General features: G+C 36.0%; 2 protein-coding genes across 2 annotated transcripts; both read left to right on the top strand.

The window, feature by feature from the left end:
• The first annotated feature begins 6,991 nt into the window (after positions 1 to 6,991).
• LOC110880246 (endochitinase B) lies at positions 6,992 to 8,856 on the top strand. The gene is made up of 3 exons (XM_022128833.2): positions 6,992 to 7,435; positions 8,127 to 8,271; positions 8,353 to 8,856. Exons 1-3 carry the CDS (start codon positions 7,021 to 7,023, stop codon positions 8,720 to 8,722), a joined length of 930 nt encoding a protein of 309 aa, XP_021984525.1. The 5' UTR covers positions 6,992 to 7,020; the 3' UTR covers positions 8,723 to 8,856.
• A 3,680-nt stretch (positions 8,857 to 12,536) lies between these two features.
• On the top strand, positions 12,537 to 15,156 carry LOC110880245 (endochitinase B). The gene is made up of 3 exons (XM_022128832.2): positions 12,537 to 13,006; positions 13,085 to 13,229; positions 14,687 to 15,156. The coding sequence occupies exons 1-3, from the start codon at positions 12,589 to 12,591 to the stop codon at positions 15,054 to 15,056; spliced, it is 933 nt and encodes a 310-aa protein (XP_021984524.1). The 5' UTR covers positions 12,537 to 12,588; the 3' UTR covers positions 15,057 to 15,156.
• Positions 15,157 to 17,929: the final 2,773 nt, after the last annotated feature.

Genomic DNA, 17,929 nt, shown 5'->3' on the forward strand with positions numbered 1-17,929 from the left:
CGTACCCTTTTTGGCTTTTCGTGATATTTTCGACTTAAAGCATCTGCCACTACATTTGCCTTTCCTTCATGATATTGGATATCACAATCGTAATCACTAAGCAATTCCATCCAACGTCTTTGTCTCATATTTAACTCTTTTTGCCCGAAAACATATCTTAAGCTTTTATGATCTGTAAATATGGTAAACTTACTACCATAAAGATAATGTCTCCAAATTTTAAGGGCAAAAATTATAGCTCCTAATTCCAAATCATGGGTTGAATAATTCTCTTCATGACTCTTAAGCTGTCTAGATGCATAAGCTATAACCTTTTGACGTTGCATCAATACACATCCATAACCTAATTTAGAAGCATCACAATAAACTACGAAATCTTCAGTTCCTTCTGGTAATGCTAGTATGGGTGCATGGGCCAATCTTTGCTTAAGAATTCTAAAGGCTTCTTCTTGTTTTGGTCCCCATTCAAACTTAACAGATTTACGAGTTAACTTAGTTAAGGGAATGGCTATTCTAGAAAAATCTCGAATAAATCTTCCATAATAACCGGCCAATCCTAAGAAACTTCTAACCTCGATTGGTGACTCAGGGGTTTTCCATTTGGTAATTGCTTCGATCTTTGTTGGATCCACATGAATTCCTTTATGGTCAACTAAATGTCCAAGAAACTGTACCTGTTCTAACCAAAACTCGCACTTTGAAAACTTAGCGTAAAGCTTTTCCTTTCTTAATAAACTTAAAAGTAAGTGCAAGTGTTTTGCATGCTCTTCCTTACTCTTAGAGTAAATTAGAATATCATCTATGAAGACAATTATGAATTTATCCAAATATGGCTTACTGAACACCCTAGTTTGTATAAATGGAGATTAGGCATGGGCTTAAAAGCTAGGCCTGTAATGAAATCCCAGGTACATATAAATAGAAAAAGAAAGTTTCATGGCAAGGTGTATGTGTCACACCCCAACCGATGGCGGAATCATCGGGGCGTGGCATTGAGCGAAACAGATTGTTCAAGAGAATCCACAACAACTATTAAATTACCAAATCCTTAACGCTACTACGATGTGCGCCAAGAGAGCTTTGTATTCCTTTCGGAGATACTTGCTCGCTTGGATGCACGACATCAGATTAAGATCCTTCGATGATACTTCGCCATAGACACAGAGTTGATCACCATTTGCGAGTGAGAAACGAATCATCTTATCAAAACAAACGACTTCAGCATGAATTTCGCGAAGAAAATCCATGCCTACTATGATATCGAAACTACCAAGCTGCATCGGAATAAGGTCGATCGGGAAGACGTGATTGTTGAGTTCAAGCATACAATCACGGAGAACAAAATTAACAGTAACGGTTCTTCCTGTGGAAATTTCTACGTTGAACGTTGTTGGGAGGTTAGCGCGTTTACGTTTCAGGAGCTTTTCGAATTCTAACTACACAAAACAGTTATCGGCTCCAGTATCAAATAAAAACGAAGCATATATACCGTTGACAAGAAACGTACCATTAACCACATTGTTGTCCGTTTGCGCCTAGCGGACATTGATGTTGAACGCTCTGCCGCGGGCTGCTGGCTGTTGCTGCTGAGGCTGCTGCTGTTGATGTTGTTGCTGCACTGGTTGCTGTTGTGGCTCTTGCTTCACCACTCGGTTCGGGCAGACGTTTGCGAAGTGGTTAGGATCGCCACACGCGAAGCAGGCTCTTGTGTGAGCAGGAGCTGCTTGTTGACCTTGAGGAACGGGAAGAGGAGCTGGCAGTGCAGGAGCTTGCACTTGAGCTTGACGGGGACCAGTACGGCAGTTGGTGGTAAAGTGTCCGTAAAGGTTGCAGTGAACACAAAATCGACATGCTATCCCAACAGGATTATGATAAATACAAGTAGGGAACAGAGGGTGTGGACCAGTGTATGCATGTTTTACAGGAGGTGCATTGGTCACGGGTGCGGCTACTTGGCGGTTCTGGTTCTGGGGTTGGGCAGGAACAACATTGAGATGCGCGGCTGTGACAGCACACTTGTTGTTGTTGTTGTTCTTGCGCTTGCAGCGTGAAGACTTGGAAGCTTGAGGTGCGGCGGTTTTAGGAGCGGGAGAAGCGGTGACTTGGTGGAGACTTTTGGTGGTGTTCTTGAAGTAACCAGCCCTAACTCGTTTGTCATTGATTTCTGCGGCGAGTAGATAATTGTTTGCTTTATCCATTTTGGATCAACAATATTGTTTGCTTTAGCCATTTTGGATCAAAGATATCCAGTTATGTTGAAGTTCTCATCATTTTTGAAGGGTTTTCAAGCTCAGATTCAGTTTTAGCACAAATGAGGTGAGAATCACATGAAAGTTACATTGTTATTGATATTTGAAGCCTGTAATGATATTATGGGTTAATTATAATGTATTTCCGATTATGAACTTAGGATCTTGATGTTATTTCACCTTTGTTTAGAGTATGGTCCGTGTGGTTATCGGTTATTCAAGTGCGAAAAAACAAGATCATTATAAGCGTGCATGTCGATTTAGATGAGAAAACTCGTTGGAACTGGAATAACGTGAAAACGATCAAGATGACCTAGGGATGTTTACTGTGATGTGGGCTAATACGATCGATATTGGTTTTGGGCCGATTAGGCCTGGACCAAGTGGTGATGATGTAGTGGACTCGGGCTAGCCCAACAACACGGGGTGAGAAGCGCTGTGGTGAACAGCGGAATAGGACCATGCCCTTTTATGGGCAGTGAAATAGAGTTATAGAACCCAAAACAGGCCCAGGCCCATTTACAGGCAATCCAGGTTTTCAGCAATCAAATAGTGGAGTCTCAACCCGTTCTGATTCTGAAGCAACAGCTCAACGCCAGTAGGTCTTTGGGTCGAACCAGGTCAGAAAATTCACTTGGATTTTTGTGTTACTAGCAAAGTTTATTGAATACGAGTTAAATGCTAACGAGACGTGTGAATAATTGTTTTTAACATTTGATGAGGAACCAAGGAACTTTACTTAGGAAAACGAAACCAAAGTGGATAAAAGTTATGAAAACTGCGATCGAGTCGAGACGGGGAAATGAACACGTGGAAGTTGACTTTTCTACCGAAAGGCATTAAACCCATCGGGTTGAAATGGGTCTTTAGAATCAAGAGAAATGTAGACGGTTCGATTAATAAACACAAAGCGTGTTTGGTGGCAAAAGGCTATGTTCATCTAAAGACAATGTGATTACTGATTGCACTCACAATTGGGAAAGGATAGAAGATTCATCATTTAGACCTAAAAACGACATTTCTTCATGGTGATTTAGAGGAATAAGTTTACGCGTGTCAACCAGAGGGGTTCGTAAAACCACTGAAAAACAAAAAGCATACAAATTAGTAAAAGCTTTATATGGCCTTAGGCATGCCCTAAGAGTGTGGAACATAAAGCTTGACGCTAATGCTTACAAGAGAAGGTGGTTTATCGAAAAGTGGTTAATGCTCTTTTTTTAATAGTTGCAGTTTATTTTGATGATTTATTTGTGACATGGACGAGTTTGAAATTATACACGGGTTTAAGGAAATGGTGGCTTTACGTTTTAAGACGTTGGATCTCGATAAGTTAGCTTATTATTTAGGTATTGAAGTTTCTTGAGATGAAGGTTGTGTGAAATTCAAACAAGAAAGCTACGTCTTGAAGATTTTAAAAGAAACTGGTATGAGATATTGTAACTCGACATCGTGTTCATTGGGATTAGGGCTCAAACTATCAAAAGCCGAAGACGAACCACGGGTAACTATCGTACAATAGTGGGATGTCTTAATTATTTGTTACATACGCGTTCAAATTTGTCATATTTTGTGAGGGTGGTTAGTCGGTATATGCAAATCCTAAGAGAATCACATGTGATTGCAATAAAACAAATTCTACATTGTCTTCGGGGAATAGATTCCTTTAGGATAAAGTACGAGTGAAGTGATAGTTTAAAAATGGTGGTTTACAGCGATAGCAGTCACAATGTAGATAAAGATGATGGATGAAGTACTATCGGTCATGTTTTTTTGTTGTCTTGGATCTTTACCAATAATGTGGTGTTCGCAAAAACAAACTAATGTGGCCTTATCTTCATGCAAGGCTGAATTCATGGCAGCAAACGTAGTTGCATGTCAGGAAATTTGGCTCTAAGAGTTGCTCGTATAATTGAAGGGACGAGAGAAGCAAAAGTTGTTGATTTGGGTTGATAAATAAATCGACTAACGTGACATCAAAGAATATGGTTTTTCATGGTAGAAGCAAACATATCCATACACGATATCATTTTATTCGTGAGTGTGGTGGAAAACGAACAAATGACGGTTAAAAACGTATCTAGAGACAAACAAAAAGCAGATCCGTTGACGAATTGAAATCCTTGTCACGAATGAGTTTCAAGGATATGAGAATGTTACTTGGTGTACAAGAATTACCCTACACGACTCAAAATTTTAGGGGGTGATTGTTGGCTAATTTCCTAGTCATATGTGGTTGGTGCGTGGGATGGCTATGGATAGAGGCTTGGAGTACAAATCAAGTTATTAACAAACAAGTGGATGTTTTAAATGAGACGAAATTTTTTGTAAGAAGAAAAAAAAAGAATAAATTTCAAACAATAACAATGCTTCATTTAATAGTTGTATTTAATGTTATTGTAAGGGTATATTAGTAAATTTAAATAGATCGTTAATATGTAGCAATCCACTTTAATAAACTAACTATATTAAGTTTGTAACTTATTTTCAAAATATTTTTTTCCATAAAAAAAATAGAGTGTAGGATAAGTTATGAGTTGTGTAGGATAAAGTGTAGGATAAATTTCGAAATGTGTAAAATAAATTTTGTCGTGTGTAGACAAAAAGTTTTAGTGTAGAGAATGACAATCTTTATGGTTAATTAATTAATTAGTAAAAAATAATAATAAATTAGATAAAAGAAAAACGATTTAATATTTTTCAGTTGTACATTTGCTTTTTTTTCTTCTAATTACTTTTTATTTTCAAATGATCTTCCCCTAACAAACAATTAATTAAATGGTGGATAACTATCATATATGTTTATTTGATATACGTTTGAAGACTTGTTAGATGATTTATATATTTAATTAGTTGTAATCCTAGTTATAGTGTAACACGTTAAGTTAGTTGTATATGTCACGATGATGGGTAGGAATAATGAAGTTTTGAGCCAATTTCTTCATAATAAAAAATTAGGTGTTAGCCGATTAACTTCGTGTGATTTCCGGTTTTATCAAACCCGATACCAATTGATTTTAATATTATCTAAACATATAAGTTTACAGATGATTATATATAATTTAAACAATCATAATTTTAAGAAAACAATTCTATCAATTTTAAACATATTTAACTTACTTTTTTATATTGGTGTGATTTTATATCGAAGAAGTTAAAGCTTTAAGCTTCTTGTGATTCAAGCATCGGGCTAAAGAATTGGCTTTTGATGAGGCTAGCTAGAAACGTTTTCATTTCTTGTAATATTTTGGTTTCCTTTATTTGTTTTTGTCTTTGTAGTAGCTTTGTTCCCTCATGAGTCAAATAAGTAATTCAAACGTACTTTGTTCGGCCTAACTAATAAAGAAAAACATGATAATAAAAGCAAATACGACTTTAGGGTGGCTGCTTCATACAATTTTAATTGTGATATGTGAAATATACCTAATCGAAAACAAAGAACTTAGACGTGTGTAAGTTTTTCTTATCATGGGACCAAGATATTAAGGATTTGAAAGTTACAAGTTACAACGAAAGTATCAAACACAAACAGTGCCGAAGAATTAGTCAATGAACATATCTTGTGCATCATGTGAGTGATTTACTGGTCAACATTCAACATCCTTATCGCATTTGAACAAGTCAATCGATCCTTAAAGTATTGACCAATCCAGATAAGCCTTCATGTAATTATTCAGTTTGTCAAATCCATTTGGTTTAAAAATACATATAATATGAATGTTAGAATGTATTTTTACAGAAGAAGATTCCAAAGACTTTTCTAGAACAATTTTGAATGGCATTTTTTCGATGTTTGTTTGTAGTATTTAAATAATAACTAGTATTTAGGACCCGCATGATACGGCGGGATCGTTAAACAGAACAAAAAGTAATGTAAAAACGTTAATTGACACCCATGCGTTGTGGCATGTTAATTCACATAAAATAAAATAAATTGAAACGTAAAACATAGAAAACAGTAACTAACTCGACTGACTTAGGACCCGTACGTAACGACCGGTGGAGAAAAGTTATAAAATGTTGAACCATATTTAACTGTTATTTTTTATTTTGTTTGCCATATACAACACATTTAAAATTGTGTTCACAAATTCGTATTTTGGTGTTACGTTTTTTTCCGGATTTTACCGTCGTTCAGTTGCTATCTAGCATAGTATTTGGTACTCATATTTCAAATTTCAAAGTGGTCAACTTTGCTCCCAATTTCTAAAACTCTATACAATATCACTTTGACCTCCTTGACTTTCGTCAACATTTTACGTCACGAGTCACTTGGTGTGAAAATTCGTGTTTTTATTTTACGTTTTTTCCTGATTTTGATCGTCGTGTGGTTGCTACTTAACACGCTTTTACACCATCTGTCTCGTAACGCTGGTAACACAGTTTTACGCTCCTTTTACCGGAACGTGGGCGACTTAAGACTAGTTTACCTTATACACGGATTAATGGATTAATGTAATAGTTTGGGTATTAATATTTTTTTTTCAAATTAATTTCTTTTTAGAGTTTTCTGTTTTTCAAATTAATATTTTTTTTTGTCCGGATAGGCATCATTACTTTACTTGGTCTTGAAAGGCAATGACACACGCATACAATTCCTGATTTAGTATTCTGCATTATAAAAATATGAAAAAGAATATATTATATTATTATAATAGTCCATGATAATCATGGACAAATAATGGGTCTCAAATAGAAAAATGTAACGGCATATGTATGACTATAAATACACCAAAGTTTCACACAACAATCATATCATAACAAACAACACATCATGAACACATTTCTCCTTCTAACGTTTGTGTTTCTGTTGGCATCTGTTTCCGCTCAAAACTGCGGGACACAAGGCGGTAACGCACCATGTTCCAACGGTAACTGTTGTAGCCAATACGGTTTCTGTGGAAACACTCCGGATCACTGCTTGCCGTCAAATAACTGCCAGTATCAGTGCACTGGTACCACTCCAGCACCAAGTGGTGATACTGTTGACTCCATCATTACTTCATCCGTGTTTGACGAAATGCTCAAGTACCGTAACGACCCCAGATGCCGTGCAAATGGATTTTACACTTACACCGCTTTCATTAATGCTGCAAGATCGTATAATGGCTTCGGCACCACTGGGAGTGCTGAAGACCGTAGAAGAGAGCTCGCGGCTTTCTTCGCTCAAACCTCCCATGAAACAACAGGTTTGTGTAATGAGAAAATCACAAAAATGTTAATCTTGACCAATGAGTTTGACAAAAGAATAATTACTAAATTAGTCATAGTTGACAAAAAAATTTAACAAATAGATATCCTATTTAGCCTTCACCAAAGTAATATTCCCTCTAGTTTCCTCCGATCAAAAGCCGTCACATCAGCTCTGCCAGCTGAAACAGCTAGGATTTAGCCTACACTTTTTGGTAACGTGTTGGCTAACCCTGCACGTTTTGTAAAAAGTGCTGGCAAAGACCGCTTTTTGGTGAAAAGCGCCGGCTCAGCCTGCTCTTTTGGTGATTACTTTAGTAAACCCTAAATTCCATATCAATTTTTGAAACTTTGACTATTTTAGTAATTTTCCCTCGTGACAAAATAGCATTGAATTATAAAAAAAAAAAAAAAAAAACATTCAATTAACCACATATGTCTATTGGCACAACAAATTATATTCTCGGCGCAACAGATACATTCTCCTAAGCCAGATGGAAATCTGTTGCGCCGACACGTAAATGGGTGCTGTAGGGAAGCTTATTGGCTATTTTGTCAAACTCGTAGGCAAAAATGCTCGAATGATTTTCTCATGTTTAATCAGTATCTTTGTTTTTTTGGATGTAAATAAGGAGGAATTAGATATTGGTCGTTGACTTTTTCTTTTTTTGTTGACCTAATGATGTGTAGGTGGATGGGACACTGCACCAGATGGGCGATTTGCATGGGGATATTGCTTTCTTAGGGAAGAAAACCCGCCAAGCACTTATTGTACCTCCTCAGCATATCCATGTCCCCAAAGCTACTTTGGTCGAGGACCCATCCAACTCACTAAGTAAGTATTTTAGACATTATAATATAGCCTAAATAAATTAACATGTTTTCTTACTAATTATAACATCCAACAATTTGACAGCAACAACAACTATGGGCTGTTTGGAAGGTCAGTTAACAGGGACTTGATCAACAACCCAGATTTGTTAGCCACAGACCCAACCTTATCTTTCCAGTCAGCAATATGGTTCTGGATGACCGCACAAGATAACAAACCATCAAGCCATGATGTTATTACTAGAAGATGGACGCCATCAGCTGCTGACACTGCAGCTGGTCGTGTCTCGGGTTTTGGTGTGATCACGAACATCATCAACGGTGGTTTAGAATGCGGGCGGGGTCAGGACAATAGGGTGGAGGATAGAATTGGGTTTTACAGAAGGTATTGCACCATGTTGGGAGTTAGTCCGGGAGACAATCTTGATTGCAACAATCAAACGCCTTTTGCTTAAAATAAGTTGTCTTGTTACTTATAATAAATATGTTGTTGTTATGTAATAAAACCATTCCTACAATGGGTATTTTAAATGTTCATGATATAATACATAAGGAGAATTTTATGGTTCTCCATTTCAAGTTCAATCAATAGCATGTTTAATTTTCTCGTTGTGGTTAATCATTTCAACAGAGTTATGTGAAGATGAGTTCATTGATTTTATATTTACTTACATAGGTAAAATGGATGAATGAAAATGTTTAGCTATAAAAGAAAATGAGTTAAATGGTGCTATTGTGTTTGGTTACACAAGAATCAACCAAAATGGGTTCGGATCAAAACAAGCCGTTTGAAAAAAAAAAAAAAAAAAAGACAAATTGATTTGTCATGCGTCAAAACATGTTATAATTAATATGGGCTCAGAATGAAATGAGTCAATTTTATAAAGAAGAAAAAAAGTTCACCTGGTTTACATTTTTTATGGCTACTAGTGGAGGTGGTGTGGGATGGTGGTAACAATGGAGGAGTGGTGGCAGGAGTGGCATTGTTGGGGCGAAAGTGGGTGGAGGTGCCAGAAGTGGTGATGGTACTGTAAATGACAAGGTGGTGATGGCGGTGACGACAAAGGAGACGACGGCTACAGGTGGTGTTGGCTGCGGCAATGCTGCTGATGGTGGTGGCGTAACAGAGAAAGTGACGATAGTGCGGGTGGTGTGAATGTGTGGTGCTGGTGAAGTGACAACATAGTGGTAGCGGCGTTGATGAATGATGACGGCGAGTAGGTGGTAGTGACAAACAAAGGGTGTGATGGTGTTGATCCATTTTAAGTTAGCTAGATTTGTAAGATTGACATGATTTGACATGTTATATGACTTGTAAACCCAAATATTGTTGTATAATTAATTTGAGTTAAACCAAATGAATCTTACTGAAATAACATGTATTGAGCATTCATATGTTATAGTTTATTGTTATGATGGTTTTAAAGTTTCTTCAAGCGTGCAGGTTGAAACAGTTGAGGGACTTATGTGTAAAGAGAAAAGTGTACAACGGCTACGATGAAAGTTGAATGATTGTGAGCGAGAGCTAGGCGGGGGGGGGGGGTGCGTTATAGCACCGTGATCATCATAGTTCAACGCGTTATACCCACCGCCACTCCAAGTTCAACGCGTTATACTTCAACATAAACCCGATTCCGTGATTTTTTTCACGGCGTGATAGTTGTTAGTTGTGAGGGTAGTTGTTGGTTGGGGGGAAATTGTTGGGTGTGGTGGTGAGTGATGACCACCGCCGCTAAAAAAGGTTGTGAGTGATGGAAAAATTGTTGCTGACATGGCGGAACATGATTGGATATTGTGAGTGATGGAATTCTATCACTAGTGACCACCCCCACTCCCCTTAGGGTTCACTATATCCTTCTTGTTCTGTTTGTTGTGTTTTCTCACTCTAGATGTTGTTAGGGTTTGTTGATCTCGTCTTGATAGATCCTGTGTGATTGTGTATATTTCTGTAGTTTGTTTTATGATAAGTTGATCGGGATTATTGTATTGTTTCAGAATCTTACACTTTGTAAGATCTAGGGTTTATGGTGAGTATTTTTTGGTTTGTGTTAATAATATTTTCGGTCATCATTTTGTCGCTATCTATTTTGTATTGTGTTGTGTTGGATTTACCATTTTCTATAAATCCATATTCAACTTTTGTTACCCAAACTAATCTTTTTTTAAAAGCAAGAGTCATGAATTTAAGACCTAGTTGATGGAATTGGAAGCATTTTTCTGAGGACCGGACTGGTTAGTCTGACCGGGAACCATGTACACGGCCAATCGAGTTAAGCACTTTTGAGTAGCTTTCAAATTGGTCAGCTGGTTAGGGCGGGTGTCGGTTGAATTGGCAAAATATCTTGGGTAGACCGGCCAAGAGCAACGACTTCAAAGTTTAAAACGTTTGAATGAGTTTGGAGATGAAAGAGGTGGATTTGAACATGATCGGCAACAACAACAATGGATCTGGAGTCTGGACAAGAGGGTTACGTCAATTAGGGGGTGGGGTGCTCCACTTTCCATCACTCACCACACTCAATCATGTTCCGCCACGTTACCGAACTTGGTTCCATCAATAGTGATGGATTTTAGTGGGGGTGCCCATCACTCACCACATCCAATCACACCCAACAATTTCCCTAACGGTAACATTTTGCAACTTTTCAAACGTGATGGCTACAACACGTGACGGAATTAAGTGGCGGTGGTGTTTCACGCGTGGAACTTCAACCACCACGGAGAACAACGGAGCGCCCCGCCTAGCCTTATGATAGCGCTCTGGAGATGAAAGTAATGAATCTCAGGATGGTTGTTGCATGGTTGACTCAATGCTAAATTGTATTTTTATGCTTGGGTCCCAAATTCAATATAGACACACATGTTCCAATCCAAGTTTTTTTTTTTTTTTTTTTTGAGCCTAAAATATCTAATTTTAGTCCAATGCTACTTTATAAAAAATGGGCCTAGAAATATTTTTATATACATAGTCCAATTCCAGCCATTTTTTAAAAACCAAAGTTAAGATGTCTACATAGAGTTACTTTAATGGGACTGTGAGACTTCCACACGTTAGTAGGTGCAAGTTTTTCTTCACAGAGGACCAAACTAACATTAACTTCCACATTTTAATTATTACATCTATGTATTGAAGTTTTAAACAGTGTAGTTGTCAATGACTCAATGAAGATTTTTTGTACATGTAACTTGCTAGTCAATTAACATTTAACGTTTAATTAATAGAATAAATAAGTTATCTCTAAAATTGCTTGCGGTAACGATATAACCATTTAACGTTCAATAATCATTTAGTAAGATTTATGTAACAAAAAAAAGATTTACCATTACTCAAATATTACACGCGTGTATTTTATATTCGAAGAACTAGTGTATACCATTTCCATAAAATACACGGAAATATACTTTTGATCGATTACCTATGCACTTCAAATGTACATATCATCTTCCAAACGTCCCTTTGATGTGCGTTACTTAACATGGCCCATTACATGAGATACGTGACATAACTGTGTAAATTTGTGTATCTTTTTTAAAATCACTTTGATATACAATACTGATCCAGAGTTGTTTTCTATAGGATCGATTTTGCAATCTAAACTGGTGTTGTGGCGCAACTTATTGTCCGTTTACCTACAGCTATTATGTAATTTCCTACTTCAGTATTTTAATAAAATGTGCTTCAATTCACGTAGCAACATATTTCATCTAGATCTGGTATTGATGAGCGGTCTAGTTTTAAAAGACTAAAGAGGATGATGCGTTAACTGAAAACTATGTATCTAATTTATGAATGTGGGTCACATTTTTGTATTTCGAGTAACATATATGCATGAATATAAAAAAAGGGTAGATGCACAGTATCTCCGACCGCAGAAGTGATCCCACTTCCTAAGCTAGCAGCAACCCGACAACGCTGCCTGGCGGAGAAACCCCTGCCAACTCGAGGGGAACTGAAGAGCCTGGGGTTACCAGGTTTCGAACCTGTGACCTCAAAGGATCCTCGAGCCGGTTTAAAGTGGGGGTCGGTGGCCACTGAAATAATCGTAACATAGACGTTATCAACTTATTATATAAAACTGGACCTGAGTATGCTTGAACAAGTTAAGCTATTTATTACATCATTTAAGTAATAGTTTTTTGAACAGATTTCTCTATACGGATAGTCAGTATCCCTTGCATTACGAAGGCAATTACACGTATACAATTCCTTTATAATATTCTGCATTATATATATATGAAAAACCAATTATAAATATAGTCCTTCATGGCTATAAATACACCAAGTTTCACACAAAAATAATATCATCACAAACAACAAACCATGATTAGATTTCTCCCTCTAACGTTTGTGTTCCTGTTAGCATCTGTTTCCGCTCAAAACTGCGGGAGACAAGGCGGTAACGCACCATGTTCCAACGGTAACTGCTGTAGCCAATACGGTTACTGTGGAAACACTCCGGATCACTGCTTGCCGTCAAATAACTGCCAGTATCAGTGCACTGGTAGCACTCCGACACCAAGTGGTAGTGATACGGTTGGCGCCATCGTTACTTCATCCGTATTTGACCAAATGCTCAAGTACCGAAACGACCCCAGATGCAAAGCAAATGGATTCTACGCTTACAATGCTTTCATTAACGCTGCGAGATCCTATAACGGGTTTGGCACCACTGGAAGCGCTGAAGACCGAAGAAGAGAGCTCGCGGCTTTCTTTGCTCAAACCTCCCATGAAACAACAGGTTTTGTTTTATTAATTTGTTTGTTTTTTTTAAGGATGTGTTCATGGTTGATATGTTGTGAATTATTGTGATGTGTAGGTGGATGGTCAAGTGCACCAGATGGTCCATATGCATGGGGATATTGTTTTGTTAGAGAACAAAACCAGGCCAATAGGTATTGTGACTCCCCTGACTGGCCATGTCCCCAAAGCTACTTCGGTAGAGGACCTATACAACTATCTCAGTAAGTTCTTACTTTCCGGCTTCACAGATATTTTCTTTGTAACAGGAATAATCGTGTTGGTTGGCGGGTTTAACCGAAACACACGACTCATATATTATTTGTGTCAAAATAACAACCCAAATCCACTCACAACGTTGTAACCTAAACACACCTCGTTTCACCCATTTATCTAAAGGTAGCAAACGTGTTTATTAAATATGACAACCCAAAACTTAAATATTTTTATGTTGTACTTCGGATTGTGTCCCTCCCTAGTTTGTGATATATAGTTCTCTAGCTAAAACACTGAACTTCTAGCATGGGTTAGATGCCAATTTACATTTTTTTTGTTACAAAAATTGTTTTCACATATTATAACTAAAATTTCAAATATTAAAAACTTAAAGGTCATAATCTGCTAATAGCAACAAAAAGACGATAGAAATTTCTAAAAGAACCCTAAATTTGAAAGCTTTTGTCATTACTTATAAAAAATAAAAAATATATATATATAAAAAGTCTAGAACTGTTTATAATTTAATAATCTATATATAGTTGATTTTTGAGTATATTTAGCATTTTTGTCATTTTTACAACTCTAGATATAGAAAAAAAGATGTCCACATTTTAAGACTTTTTTTTTTTGCAATTTCCCACAAGTGATTTTCTGAAATCATATTGATACTTTATTGTTATAAAAAATGATTAGTTAGTTAGAAAGAAAGTTTTTAAATTATAAAACCATAAAGGGATCTATGAGAACAAAGTGGAAGCAAAATTCAGAAATTTAATTAAGTATACTTTTGCAACCTTTGACTAGCTTGAATATATATTATCATAGGTGAAGGTTAGAACAATTCTTTTTTAAGAAGAAAATAGTTGAAGTTTCAACCAATAAACCAATAAGAATGCTTTATTTTACTTCATTTAATATTTACATTTAATTTACAATAAAGGTATATTGGTAAACTTACATACATCATTAATTTTTATTCTTCCCCTTTAATAACTAAGTAAATTAAATTTGTAATTCCTTTTCAATATATATATACTTTTTCCAAATTAAAAAAAACAACTTAGTTTAAAGTGTAGAATAAATTACTAGTTGTGTAGGATAATTTACGAGTTGTGTAGGATATATTTCGAGGTGTGTAGGATAAATTTCGACTGTGTAGGATAAAATTCTACAATGTGTAGGGTATATGTAGGAAAATTTTGATATGTGTAGGTTTTGTAGATTATATGTAGGATAATTAATAATTAGTTGATTAATTAATTAGAGAAAAATTAATGATATGAGTTATAAATAAAATTGTATTTTACTAATATGTTTTTTCTTCTTTTTCTTCTTACATTAAATTTATTCTCAAATGAAACTTCTCCTACTATCATAACTAATCTAAACAATTTCAGATGTTATATATATAACCTAAATTAACATGTTTTCTTACTGACTATAACATCCAATTATTTGACAGCAACTACAACTATGGGCTGTTTGGGAGATCAATAGGAAGGGACTTGATCAACAATCCCGATCTTTTAGCCACCGATCCAACCTTATCTTTTCAGTCAGCAATATGGTACTGGATGACTCCACAAGGTAACAAACCATCAAGCCATGACGTTATCACTAGAAGGTGGACACCATCAGCCGCTGACAGGTCAGCTGGTCGTGTCCCGGGTTTCGGTGTGATCACGAACATCATCAATGGTGGTTTAGAATGCGGGCATGGTCGGGATAATAGGGTGGAGGACAGAATTGGGTTTTATAGAAGGTATTGTAGTATTTTGGGAGTTAGTCCTGGAGACAATCTTGATTGCTACAATCAAAGGCCTTTTGGTTAAACAAATACATATGTTAATGTAATAATAAATCCATTTCTATAATGGCCATGGGTATTCAAATGCAAGTTCAATAAACTAAGAATATTGCAGTTCTCTATTAGTGTATATCTTCCCCTAGATCTAATAATTTCTAACACAATTATATAAAAATTATCTATTTTAAAGACCAGTTTTTACAACAAAAAACTCTTAGGATCCACGCTTTGGCGATTGATCTTTGACACATGCCTTTATTTGCTATGTAACAAACAGTAAAAAAAAGAGTAAAATACACAAGTGATTCTATGGTTTGGCCCAAATTTTAGATTCCGTCCATAATATTTAAAAGTTGCGGATTTAGTCTGACATCCTTGAAAAGAATCGGCCAAAATGGTGAGGCTCGCTTTGCACGCTGGTTATGGCCCCCTGATAGGGTTAAAAGTTGTTAAGAAATAAAAAAGGTAAGGGGGGACAGGGCGCCATGCGGGTAAGCTCCTTAGACCATGTGTAGTGGGGCATTATGGGGCATTATAGGGCAAAAAAAACGCCCCCTTCTCCATTACATAGGGCATTATAGGGCAAAGAAAAATGGGTTTGGCGTTTTAATGAAAACGCCTAAATGAATTGTGGAAGGTTTGAATGGGCTTGACTAGCCAATGAGAAAATAGTTTTTTTTTTTTTTTTTTTTTTTTTAATGATTGGTAGGGCATTATAGGGCATTATGCCCACTACACCACTTTTGTTATAATGCCAAAGTGTGACTAGGATGCCACATGTCATATAATGCCCCATGGTGGGGGCATTATAAATTGCTACCACTACACATGGTCTTAGGGTAGTTTGCCGCAAGGCAACACTGTCGCCACCCCCTAGGGTTGCGGCTAGAGTAGTTTATGTAACATCCGCCAAAAACGGGTCTCCGAAACCCAACCCGGATCGTAGAAGCCGGACCCTTAAAAAATTTAGTTAATAAGAATTTTATTATACTTTTATTATTTTCTATATTTTATTTATCACGTACCGCGTTTGGTTAAAAACCGGACAAATAACGTTAATATTATTAACTAATATGGTTAGCTTAGTTAGATTTATTCAAGGGGAAAGCGTTAACAAGGTTAAATACGTCAGTTAATTAAAATTATAAGTTATAGGGGTGTTTTTGTAATAAACGAAACATTAAAATAAAAAAAAAACTAGTTAAGTTATAATATAATAATAATAATAATAATAATAATAATAATAATAATAATAATAATAATAATAATAATAATAATAATAAGTTAACATAAAAATCGAAATATCCTTCGACTTAACATAAAAAAGTAAATTAAGTTAGTGGTTTGGATGACAATGGCAAAAAAAATGCCAAAGGTGAAGGGTTGTTTGACACAAACAAAAAAGTCATTTTGGATGAAACTGACAAACATGACTAAATTTCATGGACGATTTTGACAATTTACTCTATTTAGAAACTAGTTACCGTTATTAAAAAAGTAAATATTTAAAAACTAGTTATCGTTATCCCAATGCACCTAGATCACTTAACTAGATTTGTTTATATTAAATATTTATTAGTTATGCAGGGGCGTAGCTTTTAAGGGGCCGGGAGGGGCGTCCGACCACCCGAACTTTTCGCTCAGTAATGTTATGTATGTACGTTTCGTATATAATTTTTTAGGTATATACGTTTTCGACCCCCCCCCCGGTTTTATAAAAATAAAATTTACTTATATAGAATTTTTTGTTCCGGTGACTTCCGACCCCCTGGTGAAAATTTTCAAGATTCGCTGGACTGATATTTGTTATGACTATATGGATCTACTGATCTACACATCTGTACGATCTTAAGAAATTGACTAAACTATTAGTAGGAAGCCTATTGTTTTTATCCGCATAGTAGTCAGTCATCTCATCGTAATCCTACGAATATAAATTGGAACCTAATAATTAACATAAATTGGAACCCGCTAATAATGGTGGTGTTTTTTTACGATAATTTAAACTTAGTGATTGATCATAATATATAGATTATTATAGATTAGATAAAACTAGGGGTAAATTACACTTTCCGTCCTTTATGTTTGTATCAGATTGCAATGGATAACCTTACAGTCACAATCTTCTATTTGGAAAACTCAGTACATTTTTTCGTCCTTTAGCGACAACAAGGTTAAAATTTTCAGTTAAGTCTATTTACTTAAAGTCAGTTTAGTCTTTTTACTTAATTATTTATGGTATATAAATAAAAGAAAATGAGATCACATATAAATACCCCTTTTCTCTTTCACACTCTCTCTCCCAAATTATATATATATATATTGTTCCTATTAAGTCTAACTACTTTTTAAATCGATATCCACCGTCGGATCATGCTGAGATGAAATCTCAGCCGTTTAAACTCTCAAAAATAACCGCTATGATGACGGTTCGGGGCGGTTTTTTACGGTTTCCTTACAGGTGGTTAGCTCCACCTTTTTCGACCCATGTTCTCAAGTATTCACGTTTCTACAAAACCGAATTGTGGGCAGTTCTTAGTAGTTACCCTTCATACAATCGATTATTGATTAAACTGTTTTAATAATTTCGTTCTTCGTAGTTTCTGTGACTTTGTAGTAATTCACCTCGAAATACTTGATTAAACTTATAGTCATTTTGTTCATCGTAGTTTCTATGAATTTTATAGTGATTCGGTGCTCATAATCCTAATCAATAGTTCACGAACATGGAGGAAGAGGAGACAAAAAAGGCGAAGAATGTTGATTCTGGGATTATGAGCAGTGATGCTGATGTTACTCCTGGGATTTTGAATCAAAATCTCCGTCAAAGTAAGTTGATCTCTTCAATTCAGTTGATCATCTATCGTTTTTTGATCACATAAAATTTAATATACCTAA

Source organism: Helianthus annuus, chromosome 9, assembly GCF_002127325.2.
Source record: "Helianthus annuus cultivar XRQ/B chromosome 9, HanXRQr2.0-SUNRISE, whole genome shotgun sequence".
NCBI classification, from domain to species: Eukaryota; Viridiplantae; Streptophyta; class Magnoliopsida; order Asterales; family Asteraceae; genus Helianthus; species Helianthus annuus.

Coding starts and splice junctions, on each gene's coding strand:
- LOC110880245 (XM_022128832.2), top strand. CDS start 12,589: ATGATTAGATTTCTCCCTCTAACGTTTGTGTTCCTGTTAGCATCTGTT. Junction 13,007..13,084: donor AACCTCCCATGAAACAACAG/GTTTTGTTTTAT, acceptor TGTGATGTGTAG/GTGGATGGTCAAGTGCACCA. Junction 13,230..14,686: donor GGACCTATACAACTATCTCA/GTAAGTTCTTAC, acceptor ATTATTTGACAG/CAACTACAACTATGGGCTGT.
- LOC110880246 (XM_022128833.2), top strand. CDS start 7,021: ATGAACACATTTCTCCTTCTAACGTTTGTGTTTCTGTTGGCATCTGTT. Junction 7,436..8,126: donor AACCTCCCATGAAACAACAG/GTTTGTGTAATG, acceptor AATGATGTGTAG/GTGGATGGGACACTGCACCA. Junction 8,272..8,352: donor GGACCCATCCAACTCACTAA/GTAAGTATTTTA, acceptor ACAATTTGACAG/CAACAACAACTATGGGCTGT.